This window comes from Magallana gigas, chromosome 9 (genome assembly GCF_963853765.1).
Source record: "Magallana gigas chromosome 9, xbMagGiga1.1, whole genome shotgun sequence".
NCBI classification, from domain to species: Eukaryota; Metazoa; Mollusca; class Bivalvia; order Ostreida; family Ostreidae; genus Magallana; species Magallana gigas.
In genome coordinates, this window is record NC_088861.1 from 803,927 (window position 1) to 823,788 (window position 19,862).

The 19,862-nt window shown below is 31.2% G+C and overlaps 2 protein-coding genes across 4 annotated transcripts; one reads left to right on the forward strand and one right to left on the reverse strand.

Moving 5' to 3' along the window:
* Positions 1 to 690: 690 nt before the first annotated feature.
* On the reverse strand, positions 691 to 5,669 carry LOC105335387 (tyramine receptor Ser-2). The gene is made up of 2 exons (XM_011439235.4): positions 4,540 to 5,669; positions 691 to 2,512 (listed from the first exon to the last, which is right to left on the reverse strand). Exons 1-2 carry the CDS (start codon positions 5,054 to 5,056, stop codon positions 1,695 to 1,697), a joined length of 1,335 nt encoding a protein of 444 aa, XP_011437537.3. The 5' UTR covers positions 5,057 to 5,669; the 3' UTR covers positions 691 to 1,694.
* Positions 5,670 to 11,062: 5,393 nt separating this feature from the next.
* On the forward strand, positions 11,063 to 19,132 carry LOC105335386 (receptor-type tyrosine-protein phosphatase alpha). 3 transcript variants are annotated; one of them, XM_011439232.4, is made up of 14 exons: positions 11,063 to 11,192; positions 12,509 to 12,659; positions 12,853 to 12,958; positions 14,335 to 14,394; positions 14,659 to 14,700; positions 14,870 to 14,951; positions 15,046 to 15,133; positions 15,270 to 15,346; positions 15,467 to 15,589; positions 16,737 to 16,859; positions 17,084 to 17,229; positions 17,771 to 17,906; positions 18,087 to 18,177; positions 18,536 to 19,132. In XM_011439232.4, the coding sequence occupies exons 1-14, from the start codon at positions 11,163 to 11,165 to the stop codon at positions 18,565 to 18,567; spliced, it is 1,287 nt and encodes a 428-aa protein (XP_011437534.3). In that variant the 5' UTR covers positions 11,063 to 11,162; the 3' UTR covers positions 18,568 to 19,132. The 3 variants fall into 3 exon arrangements, with proteins under 3 accessions (XP_011437534.3, XP_011437533.3, XP_011437536.3); XM_011439231.4 differs by having other exon boundaries at positions 11,082 to 11,192; positions 12,506 to 12,659; XM_011439234.4 differs by lacking the exon at positions 15,046 to 15,133 and having other exon boundaries at positions 11,082 to 11,192; positions 12,506 to 12,659; positions 14,870 to 14,979.
* Positions 19,133 to 19,862: the final 730 nt, after the last annotated feature.

Below are 19,862 nucleotides of genomic sequence, written 5' to 3' on the forward strand. Positions count from 1 at the left end.
TGTGGTCTTAGTTCATCTACTTAATATTCGGGAGCAGAGAAGATTTTTGAAGGATTAATGCATTTTCTCTATATAATCAAATGACCACCGCCCTAACACCAGAACCCCCGATCCAGGAGCCATGAACTTCACAATTTTGGAAAAGGCACTCTCCCTCTTCATTACTATGCAATCATTTTATCGGCTGAATACCCAAGAATAGAGCAGAATATTTTAAAGAAATAATGTATTTCCATTAAATAATCATGAGAGCTCACCCAAACACCAGAAGCCCTGACCAAGAGGCCATGAAATTCATAATTTTGGAAGAGGCATTCTTCCTCATCATAACTATGTACTTAGTTTATGGGCTTTATACCTAGGAGCAGAGCAGAAGATTTTTACTAATAAAATATAATAATTAAAGCCCTACCATAGCATCAGAGCCCTTGACCCTGGGACAATAAATTTCACAATTTTGGCAGAAAGATCAATGCTTATTACAATCATGTCAGCAGTTTAACTGCTTGATGTCCAGAGTAAAGAATATTTTTAAAGATGGCATAAAATTAAATGTTTTTGGTTTTAGACCCTCAGACCCGGGGGGGGGGGGGGGGGGGGGGGGGGGGGTCGAAGTCATGAATTTCAAATTGACAGTTTTAACCCCCCCCCCCTTTACCCATAAATACTCTATTTCTAATTTGGATGAAATTGATTTAGTGGTTCCAAAGAAGAAGCTAAAAATGTTCAAAAGTTTACGATCGACGAACGACCTACGACGAACTACGACGAAATAAAAACAGATAAAAAGGTCACCAGAGGGACTCATATGACTTAAAAATTAAAATTTGTCATCGTATTACCTTTTATGTCGTGGTTAAGGTTCCTCGACACACACAAACATTTTATTTGATGGATCGATAAAGAAACGTTTTTGAAAAAAATATGATTTTACAAATAGAGACCGATATCGGCTTTATAATATTTATTAATATAAATTTTTCTGTAATTTTTCAGTGAAATGGGGAAAATTGTTATGACGGTAAAAAAAAGTATGATAGAGCTTAAAACTTGATCTTAATTGATGTGTAATATATTGATGAATGAACACATGCCGAAGATGTTGTGGTCAAGTTTTTCTTTATATTTGAATTAAAAATATATTTTTGAAAGATAAATTGGTATTATTTTTATCTTCTAAATCTATAACAGTATGAATAAAATCCCAAAAATAAAAAAAAAATCATTTTAAGCATTTATGCGAGTGACCGTTGATTTGTAGTTTTTTTTCATAGGTTTGAAAAATATCTATAATTGTTGATTTTCATATTCATATTTTTTTCAAAAATATTATTTATATAAATAATGTAAAGTTTATTTGTCCGCTTTGATATGTGTTTATAAATAACTGGATTGTGCATAAATTGCTACCGGCTTTTTTGCTCTATATTATCCTGTTCGCAGGTGTTTGTACAATCATTTTCAAAAATTATTCTTTATGACCCCCCCCCCCCCCCCAAAAAAAATGCACTAGTGTGTCGATGCCACCTTCAGGTGTTAACTGAAGAAAAACTTCCAAATCTTACAATGCACGATAATTTAACCCCGCTAGGCAGAAAAACTGAACAATTTAGATAAAATCATATATAAGTAAGTTTAGTTTTTATACCCACTAAGTTTGTCATTATTATAAATAAATGTCTAGAACAACAGTGTTAGTTTGAACATTGTCGGAACGTATTGAAAATCCGTCTATATTCTTTTCCGAATCGTTTGTTTAATACTCCGTAAATTATTGGATTGCAAGAACTATTAAAATATCCTATTAATAAAGTCGTCATATGAAATGATCGAGGTAGAAATATTTCTTGCCAGTATATTGTAAACAACATGCTGACGCAATACGGTGACCAACAGATTGCAAAAACAACGACGACGATACACAACATCCGGGCTAGATGAATCTCGCTTCGACTTGCAGAAACAGTTGGCGGTTGACTAATTCGACTTTTATCTGTCTTTTTAGCTTTCTCTTTTTTACAATGACTTTCATTAACAGTTGGTGTTGATTTTATCTGAATTTGAAATGCCCGGTTTGTTGCTTCTTTTGTTGATAAAAGATCATCCAATGGAATAGAACACACGACTTGTTTTTCAATAACCTCGCTTTCACTACAGATTGTCATTGTGTCACTTCCGCCGGAAGACGTTTCCCCAATGTTTGTGAATGTTGCCGGAGTTAGTTTTCTGTTCAGATTATTACCTCCCGTTATCACGTTGACTACCGCCTTAAAGTGAATCTTTTTACGGTTCATGACCCTTCTGTTCCTTCTCCTGACCTCGCGCAGAATCATCAGATTACAAATCAGCATCACGAAGAGTGGACAACCGAAGCAGCACGAGATCATGAAAATGGCGTAGGATGGTGCTTTGGCCCAATCACTAAAGCAGATGGATTGGATAGGGGCATAGCTGTAATTGGTCCAGCCGAAAATCGGGGGAAGAGAAAGTACAAAGGCAAGAGAGGTGGACACTGAAAAAAAAAAAAAAAAAAAATAAGGGACTAGAATTAATAATGAAATGAATGAATATGCAATGCTAGTATATTCTACACAAATATGATACTTGAGTATGTGATATGGCATTTATTTGGGTGAAATAAATGTCATATGACATATGATTCAGAAATGCCGAAAACGGAGAGGGTGAGCTATGGGAGGCACAATTCCATTTTGTCATTCGATCCAAAATTGGAAAACTGTTTTTGTAACGTAATACAATGATCAGTCTATTATATTAAGCATGATTAGGCATTTTAAAACAGGTGTCGAACTTTGATGTTAAAACGCAAAATTAAACGTCAACACAACACCTTTTGGGGTGGTCACTATTATAAATTAATAATTTTGCAGTTATTTACTAATCTAGTGTGATCAAATGGATTTCCCGTTCGAACAGAAATTGCTGCTAAGGGGCGAAAACTGGTATTTGCTATCTCAGTTCAATGAACGCTCTGAATTGCCCAGTGGCACAGATAACATATGCTTGAATGCGAAAGCATCCACATAATCTACCAATATACCAAATTTAAATAGCCTAGACCCCAGTGGTGTCCTTTTTTTAGTAATATGTGATGGGATATCGATTTGTAGATTTTACATCGGAAATTTCATATTGCTAAGCTATTAACTGACAATAGACATGTAATGGTTCTGGATAATGTTCGACTAGGACTAAGTTCTTAACTGAGAGTTCGGTTTTTCAACGCTTGATTTTTTGAGATTTGGTTTTTGCTGTCGAATGTTGTGAATAAAACAATCTCAACTTTGCTAAATGATTTTCAATGCTATTTTACACATATGAATATCAATTAATATGTTACCCGTTAGTTTACATGTTTTAATATTCTTCGACGATCAAGATCATACCGTAATAAGTTATAGATATGATATGAATCAAAAGTACCTAGAAGAACTATGATTATTTACTTCGACATATATATATAATGACAATAAACTTAAAGTGAATTTTTTTCGAAATTTACAATTTTCGATTGAAACGGACTTTCGTGCAATCATGTGTAAAACATTAATACATTACGATTCCCGATCGAAATATGGATCGATACAATAGCAGCACTTATTTAATTAATTATCTTATAACTTACTAGTGATATCATTTTACAATATGTTTTGATGGAAGAGTTCATGTGAATTCATGAATGAATCACTAGTAGCTTATCATGTTACATGTACGCCGTTATTACCTAGGCTGTGACTTACGAAGTGATTTTTTAACAAACTAATCAAAAAAGGATGTTCTTAGAAATGCTCTACTAATGAGAGTTAGGTTTTAAATTGTAAAGTTTTACAAAATAATATTGAGAAATAAAAAAAAGTAAAACTGTATCATGTTTTATCTCAATTTATCATGCATCAGGTAAATTTTAGCTGACACATGTGATTGGTCCTATGCCAGTAACGGTAACTGTTTATTATATTAAAATATATATTTTGAGACAATATATGATGATAACCAAATATTTTATTATACTCCGTCCCGAGTTTTTGCTTCCACCACTTTTTGCTTGATATTTCGATAGTCATAAATACCTTTGTGCTCAAACTACGTTCATCCACTACTATGAAAAATGTCCAGATCATCTGTTTTCAAACGCCCCCTCTACCGCTTCGGGTTTCAATACACATCCAAAAATAGAAAGTCTACGGGGATTTTGCATTGCATCAGCCATTAATATGCCCGGATGATAACGTTGAAAAATTGCGCGAAGTGTCTCGAGTTGTTCCGAATGGAGAAACGATGTAAAATTTCCCATTATAAATCTACATAAGAAATTTGTTTTCGTTCCTATGAACTTTTATGAGTGAAAAATAATAATTGTTCAATGAAGATATCTTGGATATATTCCATTTTATCGATTTCAACTGTATGTCTTTCACAGGTATGTGTATTTTTATTAAAAATCATCAAAAAGTGATGGAAGCAATAATCTGGGACAGACGACAGACTATAATTGGCATTATAAAAATAAACCCTGACCTGCAATCATTATGATGGCGTTTCTCTTGGTGTAAACATCCTTAAACTTGGTAGGTTTACAGACCATGATGTACCTATTAATGCTTATGTTACATAGAGATAATACGCTGGTCACAAGGGTCAGCATATTTATGAAGCCCAGCGCTGTACATGCAGTCTCCGAAAATATCCACTGACCCCTGAAAATGGTTAAAATTGTCACCGGCATGTTTATAATGGACACCATTAAGTCCGCCGCTGCTAGCGTCAGCAGAAACGAATTTGTGACAGTTCTTAGATCTTTGTTCCGAATGACTATAATCCACATACAAGTATTTCCAGTAATAGCTAGAATGCATATGGCAGTCAGAACTAGTCCCTCTGCCACGAGTTCACCGGTTGAAAAATAAAGTTCATTGTCAGTGCCTGCTATACGTGAATTGGTTTCATTTCCTGGCACTGTCTTGTTTAGATCTGTAATATTTATTATCCCACTTACAGGTCCAACTATATAAGTGACCATGATAATAATTCGCATCTCTCGAAATTCACCTATTAATTTCTTTTCAAAGCATTAAGATAAACACGAACTCATTATAACTCCAATGTTTGAGTTTCTGTGGTTTCTATATGCTGCTTACAAAACCAATCCATCGCACTGAAAATCTTGCGAGAACTTTGCCTCTGTCCATCAGTTGTGGTTTTGTAATGGCGACTGTCGTCACTCGTCAATCTCATCAGGTAAGTGACAACTTTTATTGGACGCCACTTGACTATCATTTAGAATCCTTAATAATGACAACATTCATCGATTGCATGATGCTTTAATTGTAGCAGAATTCGGGCCAGCAAAGGAAAATCTGACTGCCATGGCTCGGGGACCGGGCGTAGCGAGTGTGTTGATTATTGTCAACCAGAAGGTCATTATAGCTAAGTGGATTATTTATCCTGTGTCTTTGAATCTGGAAATCGGACATAAAGGGACCTTGACGCAAAATTGACGGCAAATTCTGCTTCATCAATATCTAATCACTTCTGTTACACACCCTAGTGCATTTTACGATAATGGGTCCTTTGTAATATGAATCACAGTTTACGATCTGGAATTACCACTTTAATGACCTATGGCAATACTGTAGGTATAAATAATTTCTTTCTTTTTTTAAATTTATTAAATTTTGTTTGTAAATGATCAATGATCAAGTGTAGGATGTATGTTTCTTATCCAAAAAGTCAACATGATTGAATTAAATAGAACATTTACATGTACAACGATTTATGAAATTCGTGGCTCAAAATCAGAAAAGCTTGATGGATTGACAGATAGAGTGTGCGAGATATTAAAACTTGCGCTGCTTTAAAGATTTTGTGTTGCTTTTTTACGATTATGTTGCGGAGAAGGTAAGATATTTTAAAAAACAAAAATTACAAGGAAAAAACCCCAGCTAAAATCATTTAACTAAGTGTTAACAAACTAACCATGAAACATATTTTTTTAAATAATAGTTTAATTATAGCTTTAAAATTTCAGCGTACATGTATCCAGGGACGTATATACGTCCCTGATGTATCAAAGAAATTTCTGATATATTTTAAGCTTTGAATTTGCATGATTGTTTTCCATAACTTTACACAGTTTACACAAAAAGATGATGAAGGCAACTTGTTAGCATTGGATTTGAGTATCGATAATAATAGAATCACTTTAGTCAATATCTATGGGCCTAACTCAGATTGTCCAGATTTTTATGATAAAGTACGAGAATGTTTTTTGGAACTTGATAATGATTTTTTTATTTTATGTGGTGATTTTAACATAGCCCTCAATCAAACTCTTGACACCCATAATTACTCTCATGTAAATAATCCCAAAGCCAGAGAAAAGCTACTAGAGATTATGAGTGACTTGGGTTTGATTGACTATTATAGAATCCTTAATCCCGACAAAAAAATCTTTACATGGAGAAGAAAAACCCCATTTAAACAAGGGCGTCTTGATTACATCCTTATTTCAGAAAATCTTTCAAATATTACTGAAACTGTTTCAATCAAATCAGGCTATAGATCAGATCACTCTGTTGTTGTTTATGAACTTAAATTTAATTCTTTTGTGCGAGGAAAAGGCTTATGGAAATTTAATTATAATTTACTTCATGATAAAATATATGTTGAAAAAGTTAAAAAACTTATTGTGTCTGTTAAAGATCAATATAATAACTCTATTGATGAGTCTGCCTTTTTGGACATCCTTCTCATGGAAATCAGAGGAATAACTATTTCCTATTCATCATACAGAAAGAGAGAAAATGATAAAATTGAAAAACAATTAATTTCTGATATTAATGAATTAGAAAATAGCACTGATTTTGACTTTTCATTGTTAGAAGAAAAACAAGCAACTCTAGAAACTTTAAGAAAAGAAAAATTGCGAGGACATTTCATACGTTCTCGTGCGAAGTGGATTGACGAGGGTGAAAAACCTACAAAATATTTTTGTCATTTAGAATCCCGGAATTTTCTCAATAAAATTATTAAAAAAGTGTTTGTTTCAGAAGAAAAGATTTTATATAAACAATCAGAAATTATGGAAGAGGTTAAGTCCTTCTATGAGAAGTTGTTTAAAAATTCAGACTCAGAGCTTGTAGATATAGATATACAGTCTGTTGTCCAGCCTTTAGACATACCAAAATTAGACAATATAACAGCTGACTTTCTAGATAGAGATATTAGTGAGAGAGAAATTTTAAATGTTTTAAAGGGTATGAAAAATAACAAGTCTCCAGGGAGTGATGGTTTTTCAGCTGAATTTTATAAATTTTTCTGGAATGATCTAAAAATATACATTACAAGCGCTATTAATCATATCTTTGTGCATGGTCAGTTGCCAGTGTCCCAGAGACTAGGAATCATATCATGTCTGCCAAAAGGGGATAAACCCAGGCAATTTTTAAAAAACTGGAGACCTATTACTTTACTTAATGTTTTATACAAGCTAATATCTGGATGCATCAGTTATAGAATAAAATCCACCTTAGACCTACTTATTTCAAATACACAAACAGGTTTCATACAGGGCAGATATATTGGAGAAAACACTAGATTTATATATGATCTAATGTCTTACACAGAAATTAATAATTTGCCTGGTTTACTTATGCTTATTGATTTTGAAAAGGCTTTTGACTCGGTATCATGGTCTTTTCTTTATAAGGTGCTGCACTTTTTTGGATTTGGAAACAATATTATAAAATGGGTAAAAATTTTAAATACAAATTTTAAAGCTTCAATCCTTCAAAGCGGCTTTCTATCGCAGCAGTTTGAAATACAGAGAGGTTGTCGTCAGGGTGATCCCGTAGCCCCATATCTTTTTATTCTCTGTGCAGAAATCTTAGCTATACTTATAAAACAAAATAAGGATATAAGAGGTATTTTTGTCTATGATAGGGAACACAAAATTTCCCAATATGCTGATGATACGTCACTTATCCTTGATGGTTCAGCTTTATCCTTGTTTAACGCTCTTGAAACTTTAGAATTATTCTCAAAAATTTCTGGTCTGCAAGTTAATAGCTCAAAAACTAAAATTGTATGGTTTGGATCAAAAAATTTCTCTTCTGAAGTTTTCCATCATTCTAGATGGAAACTAGATTGGGGGGGCCACTGAATTTGTACTATTAGGTATTCATTTTTCAGTGGACTTAGAAAAAATTCCAGATTTAAATTATGACATTCAAATTCCCAAAATTATTGCTTTGATTCAACAATGGGAAAGAAGAATTCTTACTCCCATTGGAAGAATTACAGTACTTAAGAGTCTTATTGTACCTAAATTAAACCATTTACTCATTTCCCTACCGAATCCTAAGAAAGATACAATTACATTTTTGAATAATGAGTTTTTTAGATTTGTTTGGAAATCCAAGTGTGACAAAGTCAAACGTTCAATTGTGACCCAAAACTTTTGCACTGGAGGTTTGAAAATGTTAAATTTTAAAAATTTTATAATTTCGCTTAAATGTTCTTGGATCAAAAGAGTGGTGCAAGGGGGACAATCATGGATGAGCATTTTTAAAGCTATCTTTGGTGACATAGGGGTTGGTTTTTTAGAGTTTGGTGATAATTTTATTAAAAAACTTATAGAACAATGCAAAAATATATTTTGGAGAGATGTCTTTGATGCTTGGCTTAATGTTATGAACGTACACTCTAACCAAATTTCTGATTCTAACAATAATATAATATTTTCTCCAATATGGCATAACTCAAACATCAAAGTAGAGAAGAAGTCTATGTTTTATAAAGAATGGTATAAAAAAGGTGTAAAAATTGTTAAAGACTTTTTACATGATGATGGGTCATTTTTATCAAAATCTGAATTTGAAAAAAGATTTCATTTGAACAAAGTATGTTTTATGCAATATAACAGCATAATTAGTGCTGTTCGAAAGTTTGTTAAAGACTCAAATTTTTCAAAGGAGAACTATGTCAATTTTGTTGGTCCTTTTCTACCCTTTTACTGTGTTGAATTACTTTTGTACAAGAAATGCACTAAACCTATTTATAATTTAATCAATACAAATGTCCAATGTATTATTCCAAACTCAATCATTCGATGGAATTCAAAAATTGTCATGAGAGGCTACTCCGAACTAATTTTACAGGATATTTTCAAAGTATGTTTCAAAGTTACAACAGATACTACTGTACAGTGGCTACAATATAGAACTCTACATAGAATTCTTCCTGTAAAATCGTATCTAAAAAAGATAAAAATAGTTGATAATGATATATGTTCTTTTTGTAATAATGAAGTTGAAACTATTGAACATGTATTCACATCCTGTTCCTTTGCTTTAGATTTATGGAGTAGTTTAAGTATGCATATATGTCATGCTGTTTCAAAAAGAGTTGGCTTTAATGAGTATAACATATTATTTGGAGAGACTCCTCCTTCTAATTCTAACTTAGTCATCAACTTTTTGATCCTGTATACTAAACAATATATTTTTCAATGTCTGTACAACAAAAAAGTTCCAATATTTGCAGGCCTACTATGTCACTTAAACTTTAGATATGAAATAGAAAAATGTGTTGCTATAAGAAACTCTTCTTATGATAAACATAATGATAGATGGTTTGAATGGAAAAATCTTTTTCTTAATATTTAACTTCAAGAGCTTTATTCATTTCAGTTTATGCAAAATTGTATCAACTTGAATAGTTTTCAAAAATTATGAGATCATGACTTGTATGTATGTGTGTATGAATGTGTTATATGTACAGTGTATTATAAAATGAAAAACTGCAAATAAAAAAAAAAAAAAAAAAAAAAAAAGTGTTAACAAACTAACCATGAAACATATTTTTTTAAATAATAGTTTAATTATAGCTTTAAAATTTCAGCGTACATGTATCCAGGGACGTATATACGTCCCTGATGTATCAAAGAAATTTCTGATATATTTTAAGCTTTGAATTTGCATGATTGTTTTCCATAACTTTACACAGTTTACACAGTATTCTTCTTTTTCATGTTTTAATGTAGTCTAAAAATGGCCATGATTACACAGTCCTCCTAATGTCGGAAAATTAGATACGACAATATTAAATTCAAATCTTTCAGTGTAAAAAAAACCCCACACCAAATAACTAATTGTGAAGGCTTCTCAGTCTAGTTAAAGTAAATGATACGCATATTGATAACCATATACATGTAGTACAAAACAAGAAAAATGGGAAAACCTAACTCAACGAGGAAGATAAATTCAAGTGTTTATATCTTTATCAGGTCTATTCAAAAATATACATTTTATTGTAAAAAAAAAACATCGTGAAATTAATACTAGGTTGTCTGCACGATCTTCTTTGTTTGGAACAGGCAGACGATAGGTATAATTTACATTACTGTTAAAATGCGATGACGTCAGAAGTACGCGGCCACTCGTTTGTTTGATTTGTACATGTATTCTTTTATATTAATTTACAATTGGAATTGGGCACACGTTCTGAAACTTAAATCTCCCACGCTGAAATTTGGTTTATGCATTGCTTATATGAGTGGCCATGCGGATGCATGTTGCTTAGAGCAAATAAATTAATGTATTGATAATCTTTTTATATAAAGATTTAAAATCCAGTGGCGTTCGTTATAAGTATCTGGAATCACTGAATTATTTCACATATATTCAGAGTATCGAATAGATACGATGATAACTTTTAGTGTTTCTCAAGATTTTGAGAAACTACTTATAATTGATAACATTTGTTCATACATGTATATAATTCTCATAACACTAAAGTGCTGCTTCGTTTGATAATTATTAAGAAGACAATTACAAACAAATGTGTATTTTTTTTTTTTTTTATAAATGTTTGATTTAAACTTTGATAAGATTTTTGTCATTAACCAATTCCATGGGAATCTAATAATGATGTTTCTGTCTCTTAAATGTTTTGCATATGATATGATGCTAATATAGAACTGATATAACTGAGACGTAAACCAAATCTCTTTATGGTTTAATCCATTGCACAACCCTACATTCTGCGTACATGAGAACTTAAGAACTCAATTCGTCCTTGAAAAAGTACAGTCTCACCACTGAGAACGTGATTTTATATGCTTCCTTGTCTGAAATTAAAACATGCGGAGAACACGACAAAGAGTTTTACAGGTAAGAACAAAAGACTGATTTAGTTTTAAATATTTGGATTTTTTCACGTCAACTTTTCTTTTTTTTTTTCTAAAATCAGAACTTTTAAAATCAGAATCCTTAATCAACAATGTATATGATATAATAAAAAAGTTTGGAATGACATTTAAGGATGCGTATTTTTTGTGATATTTAAAAAGAAAAATCTTTTAAATATTCACGTTACGATTTTAGAATTAGATAACCCACTGTTCTTTTAAAACGTTCATCGTACATGTTACTTTAAAGTCAGTAACTTTAAAGGCCTTTAATTAGTAATTGATACGTAATGAAACAACTTACATTCGTATCTGTATAGTTCCACAAAAATCCATTTTAACGGAAGCATGTTCAACTGAGAGATTGAAATTCAAATTTTCAGTGCAATAGAAAATAACGCTGTGCCGGATAATTATGCCAATGCCAAGGTGGCATTTTTGCACCCGCTAAAGATGCAGTTTCGGAAAAATCCATATATATCAAATGGTAGACCATTGTCTAGAGAGTATATAACCACTTTTGTTTTTAGTGTATTTCACCTGACAGGTGAGATTTTTACCTTTAAAAATTAATATCCCATCGGAAAATGATAATTCCCATTGGAGAATTGATTCTCCTACAGGAAATATTGACAATCCTATATGATTTTTTTAAAAGTCCTATAGGAATTATAGTTCCTATAGGAGCATAGTATTTCCTGTAGGAATTTGATTCAGACATTTAGTTTTCCTATCGGATTTTATCATATCCTTTCGGAATTGAAATTTCTATAGGAATTTTTGGTATTCCTATAGGAAATTTCAAATAACCCATAGGAATATTGTAAAAATTATTTTCCTATAGGAATTTATCTTTGAAAGGTAAATATATCACCTGACAAGTGAGATACAATGATAACAAAGGTGGTTGTTAACTATTTAAGCAATGGTCTATCATATGGCATAATTGAATTTTTCGATTAAAGCTTAGCTTAAACGGGTGCAAATATGCCACCTTGGCACTGGCATAATTATCCGGCACAGTGTTAAATACCATTGCTAATCATTTTCATTGCATAACACTTGTGGCATTTCAATTTTGACAGTCTAATTGCGTTCATCGTGTTTCGCTCAGTTACATTGAATTTGTTTTAAAAGAAAAACAAAGCAAATAGTTCCAAAACAAACCTTAAACCCGAAATCACCAAGAAAATTACATCTTCTTTTGTGAAAACCATATTTAAAAAACCAACATTTGATACAAATACGTATACTGCGTTGTAGCAATTATTGCTTTGATAAATATGATTTTAAAAGCAGGTAAGCCTCCTATTGTTCAAGTTTGCTGAGGCAGAACTAGGAGATCGTTGCTTGACCCTGGGTGAATGTGGCGGATACACAGGTGCGGTATGTACAAATGGCTCTTGTCATTGTGTTGGGACCATTAACGCGGAAAACCAATGTAAATTGGGTATGTATATATACTCGTATTCTAGGCAATAAGCATTATAGTGGTATTTAAAAGTACATTTTTTTAACAAATAGAAATATAACCTTTACAGTCAATATTTTTCCTAAATTATTCGACAAACATCATGCATGTCTGTATATTCCAATGACTTTTCTTGTACATGATTAAAAAAAAAAAATTTATTGCTGTTTAGATGAAACATCGCCAAAGGAAAACATAACAATCGCTGTAACGATGGGTGTTGTATTTCTTCAATGCCTATTGTTAGTTGTTGCCATCTTGGTTTACAGAAAATGTGGGTAAGACATTCTAGATACACTCATATATGCAGCTTCTATAAGAAAAAATAAATAAAGAAAACATATTTTAGAAAACCAAGTGTCTTTGTTAAAAAAAAATAATTTTCAACCGTCGATCATGTGGCATAGAAGCAAAGTTTATGATTGCATGACCTTAAAGGGTCGTGGTCACGTTTTTGGTGAAATTCTTTTTTTTTATCATTTAAAATGCTTTCGGAATGCATTTTTAATGATTAAATGAAATTTAAGAGTTAGTCATAGAGTAATAAACAAGATACAGGACTCACAATTCTTTGTGATGTAAACAAGGCTCGTTCCCTGTTTCTGTTTTTATAGGATCAATATACCCGTAAAAATCTTTTCAAGCTGATTTGACTATCTGCTTCATTTAAAGCATAAATAAACAGTTTCGTTTGTTTAACACATTCATTTTAGGTCTAAAAACTTGAATTTTCTCTTTAACATAAAAATGTAAACTAAAGCATTGTTTACATAGCAAAGAATTGTACGCTTTGTAACTCGCTTATAACTTAGCGAATGACACTCAATTTTGGTTGCCTACATGTATTAAAAATGACTTACTGAAGCATTGTAAGCATTAAATTCGGAGAAGTATTCTTGACCAAAATCGTGACCATGCCCCTTTAGCAATCTCATGACAATTACCTCTAATTTTTTAACATAGATACATGTAAATATGATGTAATTGTCTGGCATTGATGTTGACAGATATATTATAAAATTTGCCAGACGGATAGACAGACCAATCGTTACAAGAAAGACCCCAAAACAATAAGAAGCCTATTTTTCCTTTTATATATAATCAATCCACAAGTAAAATGTGTACAGGCAAATACTACAAGCGTTTAATGTCTTTTGCTCAAAATTCATCTTGATTATTGTAGTCAAATTAAAAGTTTGAAAAAAAAACAACCAAATTTGTTAAAGTTTTTGAGCCTTCGTGGGTAGTACAAATCAATATTTCAATCTTTTTCTTAAGATAAAATATCCAACTCTATTACGATAAAGTGTTGATTACAATAATCAATGTGTTATATTTAAGATATTTCTTGAGTTTTTACAGATGATACGAAATTGTTATCAGAATGTGTACTGAAAATCAGTTTTGAGCAATACACATGTTTGCACATGCGTTTATTAAATAAAGTTAAAAAAATACAAAGAGGTAGTTTCTATTTTTTTCACATTTAAGACGCTTATCTTTGATGAAAAATGACATAAATTTTCTGGAGTAGAAATATACCTTCACATTATTTATCATTATAACACATATCTTGAGACATATGTAAGGTAAAAAAATGAATTAAAAACAATGAGTGTACTCTACACTAAACAAACAATAATTGTTTTTACAGACGAGGAGGATTCAATGTCAAAAGTTATGACGATTTGATTTTTTCTGATATCACTGCAAGGTAAGATCAGTTATTAAATTATTCATAGAATTTAAAAAAATACTTTCCCGCCCAATCCCCCCTCCAACACCACAAACACACAAAGACAAACAAAAACAAACCAGAATTCATGAGAACATAAAAGAATTAAACACATTAATCGAAAGAGATTTAAATGTTTCATGTATAGTTACTATAGCCATTTCAACATTCCATAAGATGAAAACAAAATTAGTTTTTCTCTGATATGTCTTTCCTGAATTAGACTACCTGTTTATTTTTCAGTGCCATTGGATATACTCCCATTACAACAGTATCTAAAATAAAGTTAGTCTCATTTTTCTTCAATACTTATATATCATTCCTATCGTAACTTCTGCTTATTGCAAATTTACGATTGAGATCAGGTCTAATGATATAATCTAAAAATATGGTTGTATTTTTAAGTGAAACAAAGCGGACTCTAACTGATATACGCTTATAACTATTTTTTTAGACCAGTTAAAATTGATATGTTCCAAAATCATGTCCACGAACTGCTAAGAGACGATGGAATTGAACTATTCAAAGAATATACAGTGCGTATCCTATATATTGATTCTTCAGGTAATTAGGTATTTCTGCCTTCGTAACAGATTTTTTAAAAAAAATTCGATTATCAATTCATTGTAGGAGTTAGCTGCGCTAGTGTCAAGTTGTATAGCAACTGTCGGGAACTACCCTCAAAATGTAGAGAAGAACAGGACTTCAACAATTCCATGTAAATGACATTGTAATTGGGATATTTTCAGAACTTAATTTTAAAAAAAAGCAGAAACATAGGACACCTTTGTAGTACAATGTATTTTGTTTATGCATGTATATCTATAACTTAAAGAAAAATGTTTATAATACAGATGACTTTAACAGAGTAAAACTGTTGGATGAAAATGGAATGCTTGAAGGGAGTTATATAAATGCAAGCCATGTTTTTGTAAGTCAAAATACACTAGCTTTTTTCTAAGAAGCTTCAATGATATGAACACAGTTCCATAGCACTTAACTATGTGTAATTGATGCGATTTCTATAAGATTGTATTTAATAAATTTGCAGCAAAATAGATACATAATAACTCAGTTTCCTCAACGTCGAACGATGGTGGATTTTTGGAGAATGGTGTGGGAGCAAAACGTCACAACTATAATTATGTTGGCTCCATTAAATGAAATGAAAATGGTACATATTATACTAGGGTTTTGTTACATGTATGATGTCTAAATAAGTTTTATCATTAAAGGGACTTGATGGTCAACAAATTATCAATTAGAACTAACTTAAAAGTTTGAATAAAATATTTTGGTCAAGACCATTAGTAAGTTGAACTTTTTCTTAATCTTGTAATAGAACTCTTTATCTAAATGAAATTAATATAGTCTACAAATGGCCACGACTATCCAGTCCTCTCTACAATTAGATGAAACTCCAAAAATAAGATACAGTATTATTGTATCACAGCAAAGAGTTTGTGAAGATAACAGAAAGGTACTATACAAATCCTTGATTTAAGGAGGCCGACTTTAGTCTGCATTGCGCATGTTTTTGCGCATTCTAATATAATACAGTTGATTTATACTTCTTATGAATTTTTTCGATATCATTTATAAAATCTAACACAATAAACAAAATACAGATAAAAATATTTAGATTTTTAAAGGACTTTTTATTTTTAACACGATTTTTACGTTGTGCGGTAGGGGGGCATCGCCATTGCGCTTCTATGACGTTATGATAAAATGAAGCTTTGTAGGAGTACGTTATAAGAAATAACATAAAAGAAAAAGTAAAAATTGTACGCTGTTGAAATTTTATACACAGAATGATGCTATTTTCGAGGACATTTTCCTCATTTTTGGAATGAATCCATTATACCAATCATCATTCGTGATGATCCAAATATATAGCAAAATTTGGTGCATTTTAATATTTTGAGATGGTCCCCACTAAAAACCAGACGGTAGAATTTTGTGTTTTTTACGTATAAGGTAGGAAATGATATTACAAATCAAATATAACAATTTGAGAAAAAAAAGCTATTGTAGTATTTTTGTAAACAGCTTTGATGTGCGGAAAATTTTCATGAACCTTCGCAAATAAACTAGAGTTGGTTTATATTACATATGGTTAAAAAATAAAGAGTTATGCTATTGTAGTTTTTCCGCAAAAAAACCCAATTTGGCCTCCTTAAGTTACTAGTATTTTAATGTAAATTTCAACATTCATATGAATTTCTAAATAGTCGAACTGATTCATTTTTTGCTGTGGTTAAAGTAAACAAGTCTTACTCAGATGACCTATTTGTCCATTGCATTGTTTTTCTTTGTAGTGTTTTCGGTATTACAGTCGCCAACCAGGGAGAGAGTGTGTGTATGGTGACATCAAGATCACAGTGATTGCCACTTTTATGTATGGTCAGAATATGAAAATCCGTCACTTTGTTGTGAGTAGGGTAAGTTTATATGTTGATAAGTTGATATGCATAATGTTTTCGCAACGGAACAAACGTACTTTCTTTATTATTTTATGACAAACGAATATTATTGTTTATTACCCTATGGATCCCTGACATTTCCTAAAAACTGAAAGCGCTTTTGTTGATTTCAGATTCATTTCTAAGTAATATTTTGATTTAATAAAGAAAACAAAGTGTTTTTATTGTTTTGTTTTTTATAGGAAAGGGTAAACAGAAGAATAACCCAGTTTCATGTTTATGCTTGGAACCATCTTTCTATTGCTCAAGATATTGTTGACTGCATTAAAAGTGTGAAGTTAAATGTCCATTCCAGCAGACACATCAGTCCTATTGTGGTCCATAGTGGGTACGTCATGTCGTGAACTATTCAATGTTTTGATTTTTAAGCAAAAGGATAGAAAACTGGTGGAAAATTATATTTTTTCATCAGTTTTTAACCAATTTAATTTAAAGAAAATTGTATATATTTCTTCTTTAAATATGCTGAACAAGAGCTAAACTCTGTTCGTGTTTTTTAATATGCCGTCATAAAATAAGTAAGTGAGGAATTAAGAGATTGTACCAGTTTCTTTATTCATTTAAATTTCATGGTGGAAGAATTTCTGTATGGTCCCTAGAAATTGGAGTTAGTTAATTAAGACATGTTTGACAAGCATTTTCTCAGATAGTTCTTCTGTTAAAAAAGTATTTTTTTAAAAACATAATCTTCCTCTCAAGATAACCGGTTTATATAAAAAACAGTGAATACATTATGAGAACTTTATTTCCTATCACAAGTCTTACAAATTTTCAATATCAAGCCATGCTTTCTTTTTATAATAGAAGTAAATATTATAAAATCAAGCCATTTCGATTCAAAAAGTGTAACGATTCTAATGTTTCTGTAGATCTGGGGTAGAATGGAGTGGAATATTTGTACTAGTGGACTACTTGATACAGAAAATTGAAATTGGATCAGAGGTCATCGATGTACCGGCGGCTACCTTAAACCTTCTTGATGAACGAATGTCAATTATCTCAAAGGTAAATATACATAATATTGGTGGTGGTGAGGGGGTTGATATTAAAACAGCACATATTTGAGTCATATATCGCCTTTAAGTTGAACACTTAAAAATGTATCCGTAATTTCTGTTTTAAGAACTGTTACTAGAGATTCAATTAAGATAAACGTTACGTTTGAATGACTTTTCATTTCCACAGAAAGCTTATGGACTGGTTTACTCCTGTCTCCATGAATATCTAAAACGAAATATACCTACAAGTAATGATATTTCTACAACTGAACAACAAGGTCTGTGTTTAGATTTTATGTCACTTACTTTCTAGGTTATAAAACAAGTTAGACCGATTACATTCTTTGTATTTTAAATTTTAAATTTAAGTTTCATATTCTTGTTACACGTTATTATATTAAGTCTTAATTAAAATATATTTTAAAGTTTTTCTTGATTTGTTATGCATAGTTTTGATGAGAAAAAATTAGTTACATGATATAATAAACAAATGGGTTCTGGAGCTCATATTAAACGAATACTCAAACTGGATTCGGGGCAGTTTAGAGTGATGCAAAGTTATATTAGACCCATTTTAAACAAGGTTATTTGAAATTAAATCAGGAAGGTTTTAAAAGTATTTTTGTTCTTTCTTAGAACATTCATTAGATTATGAAGAGCTCCCTTAATCACATATGAATGAGATGAAATCGACGTGGAAACAAAGGAAAATGACAGAAGCCCATCCATGATGTTAACATGAATTGACTGTACAACATACCACTGTGATTCATACATTATTTATTGCAATTTTATATAATCTTTAATACTCAAGTTTCGTTCGCTTAATTATATATTGTATAACAAAAAATACAAATTTTGACAACTACTTTAATCAATGTAATGGTGATGTGAAATTGTTGTTAGATTAATTTCCCATTGATAATCAATCAAACAATGGCGGGAAGAATCAAAGCATATTCAAGGCCAACTTGTCTACGAATTTTTTTAAAATTGATTGGATATTTTAAATGTCAATCACTGATCTAAAGGACAGTTGTTCCATGTTTTGGGAAGTTGAAATTTTATAAATCATCATATGCCGTGATGTAAATACAACGCCCTGATTTTATAGATTTATATTAAGAATGATAAAAATATGCATCATATAACAATAGTTAATGTGTGTTGTGCATGATGACAATTGTAAGCCTGAATATGTATTCACTTAGACGATTAAACCTGGTATTATTATTTTTTTCATTCAACAATTTGATAACATGTGCTTTAAATGGTAAATTTACTTAAAATGTATTCCAATGAGCTAATGATACAGATAGTGTATTTAAAATTGTTATATAAAAAACTCAAACTTAGCTGTTTAAAAAATGACCAAAATTTTACTTTACGTAGAATCATCTCTTTGATAAAGTGGTAATGCACTAATGCACATGTGTATACATGTAAGTGAGATCACAGAAAATTATGTCACAAGCCCAAGTTATATCATAAGAAGTTTACGTAACTAACATCACTTAATCATTTTATTTGAATATGAGTTATAGGGCGGGTTTTGACCCAAGCTTTCTCTTACGCCTTTAGCCTCGCCTTGTTTCACTCATACCAAAAAAATTATACATCTTTAACATATCAAATGTTCAATAACTAGCCATTATCTTCTCCTTAGTTATAATTATTTATCAAAATTTTGACATCTCACTTATGAACAAAACAACATCATCTCCTTTATAAAATACATGAATGCACAAGTCATAGTAGTGCTTAACAATGTACATGTATAATTCTTGCAAAAGTGTGATATACATGTATTTTTATTATATATTTAGATTTAAAGGGGCATGGTCACGATTTTGGTCAAATTTTATTTTTCGGTTTTTATTATTTACAATGCTTTAGGAATGTATTTTTAATGATCAAATGAAATTTGGGAGCCATTCGATGAGTTTTTAGCAAGATACAGGGC

What these genes read in the sequence shown, in the direction of transcription:
- LOC105335386 (XM_011439231.4), top strand. Translation starts at nt 11,163, where the DNA reads ATGCGGAGAACACGACAAAGAGTTTTACAG. An exon ending in TTGGTTTACAGAAAATGTGG is followed by an intron (nt 12,959 to 14,334) that starts GTAAGACATTCT and finishes TTGTTTTTACAG; the next exon opens with ACGAGGAGGATTCAATGTCA. An exon ending in GTCACTTTGTTGTGAGTAGG is followed by an intron (nt 16,860 to 17,083) that starts GTAAGTTTATAT and finishes TGTTTTTTATAG; the next exon opens with GAAAGGGTAAACAGAAGAAT.
- LOC105335387 (XM_011439235.4), bottom strand. Translation starts at nt 5,056, where the DNA reads ATGCGAATTATTATCATGGTCACTTATATAGTTGGACCTGTAAGTGGG. An exon ending in CGCCATCATAATGATTGCAG is followed by an intron (nt 2,513 to 4,539) that starts GTCAGGGTTTAT and finishes TTTTTTTTTCAG; the next exon opens with TGTCCACCTCTCTTGCCTTT.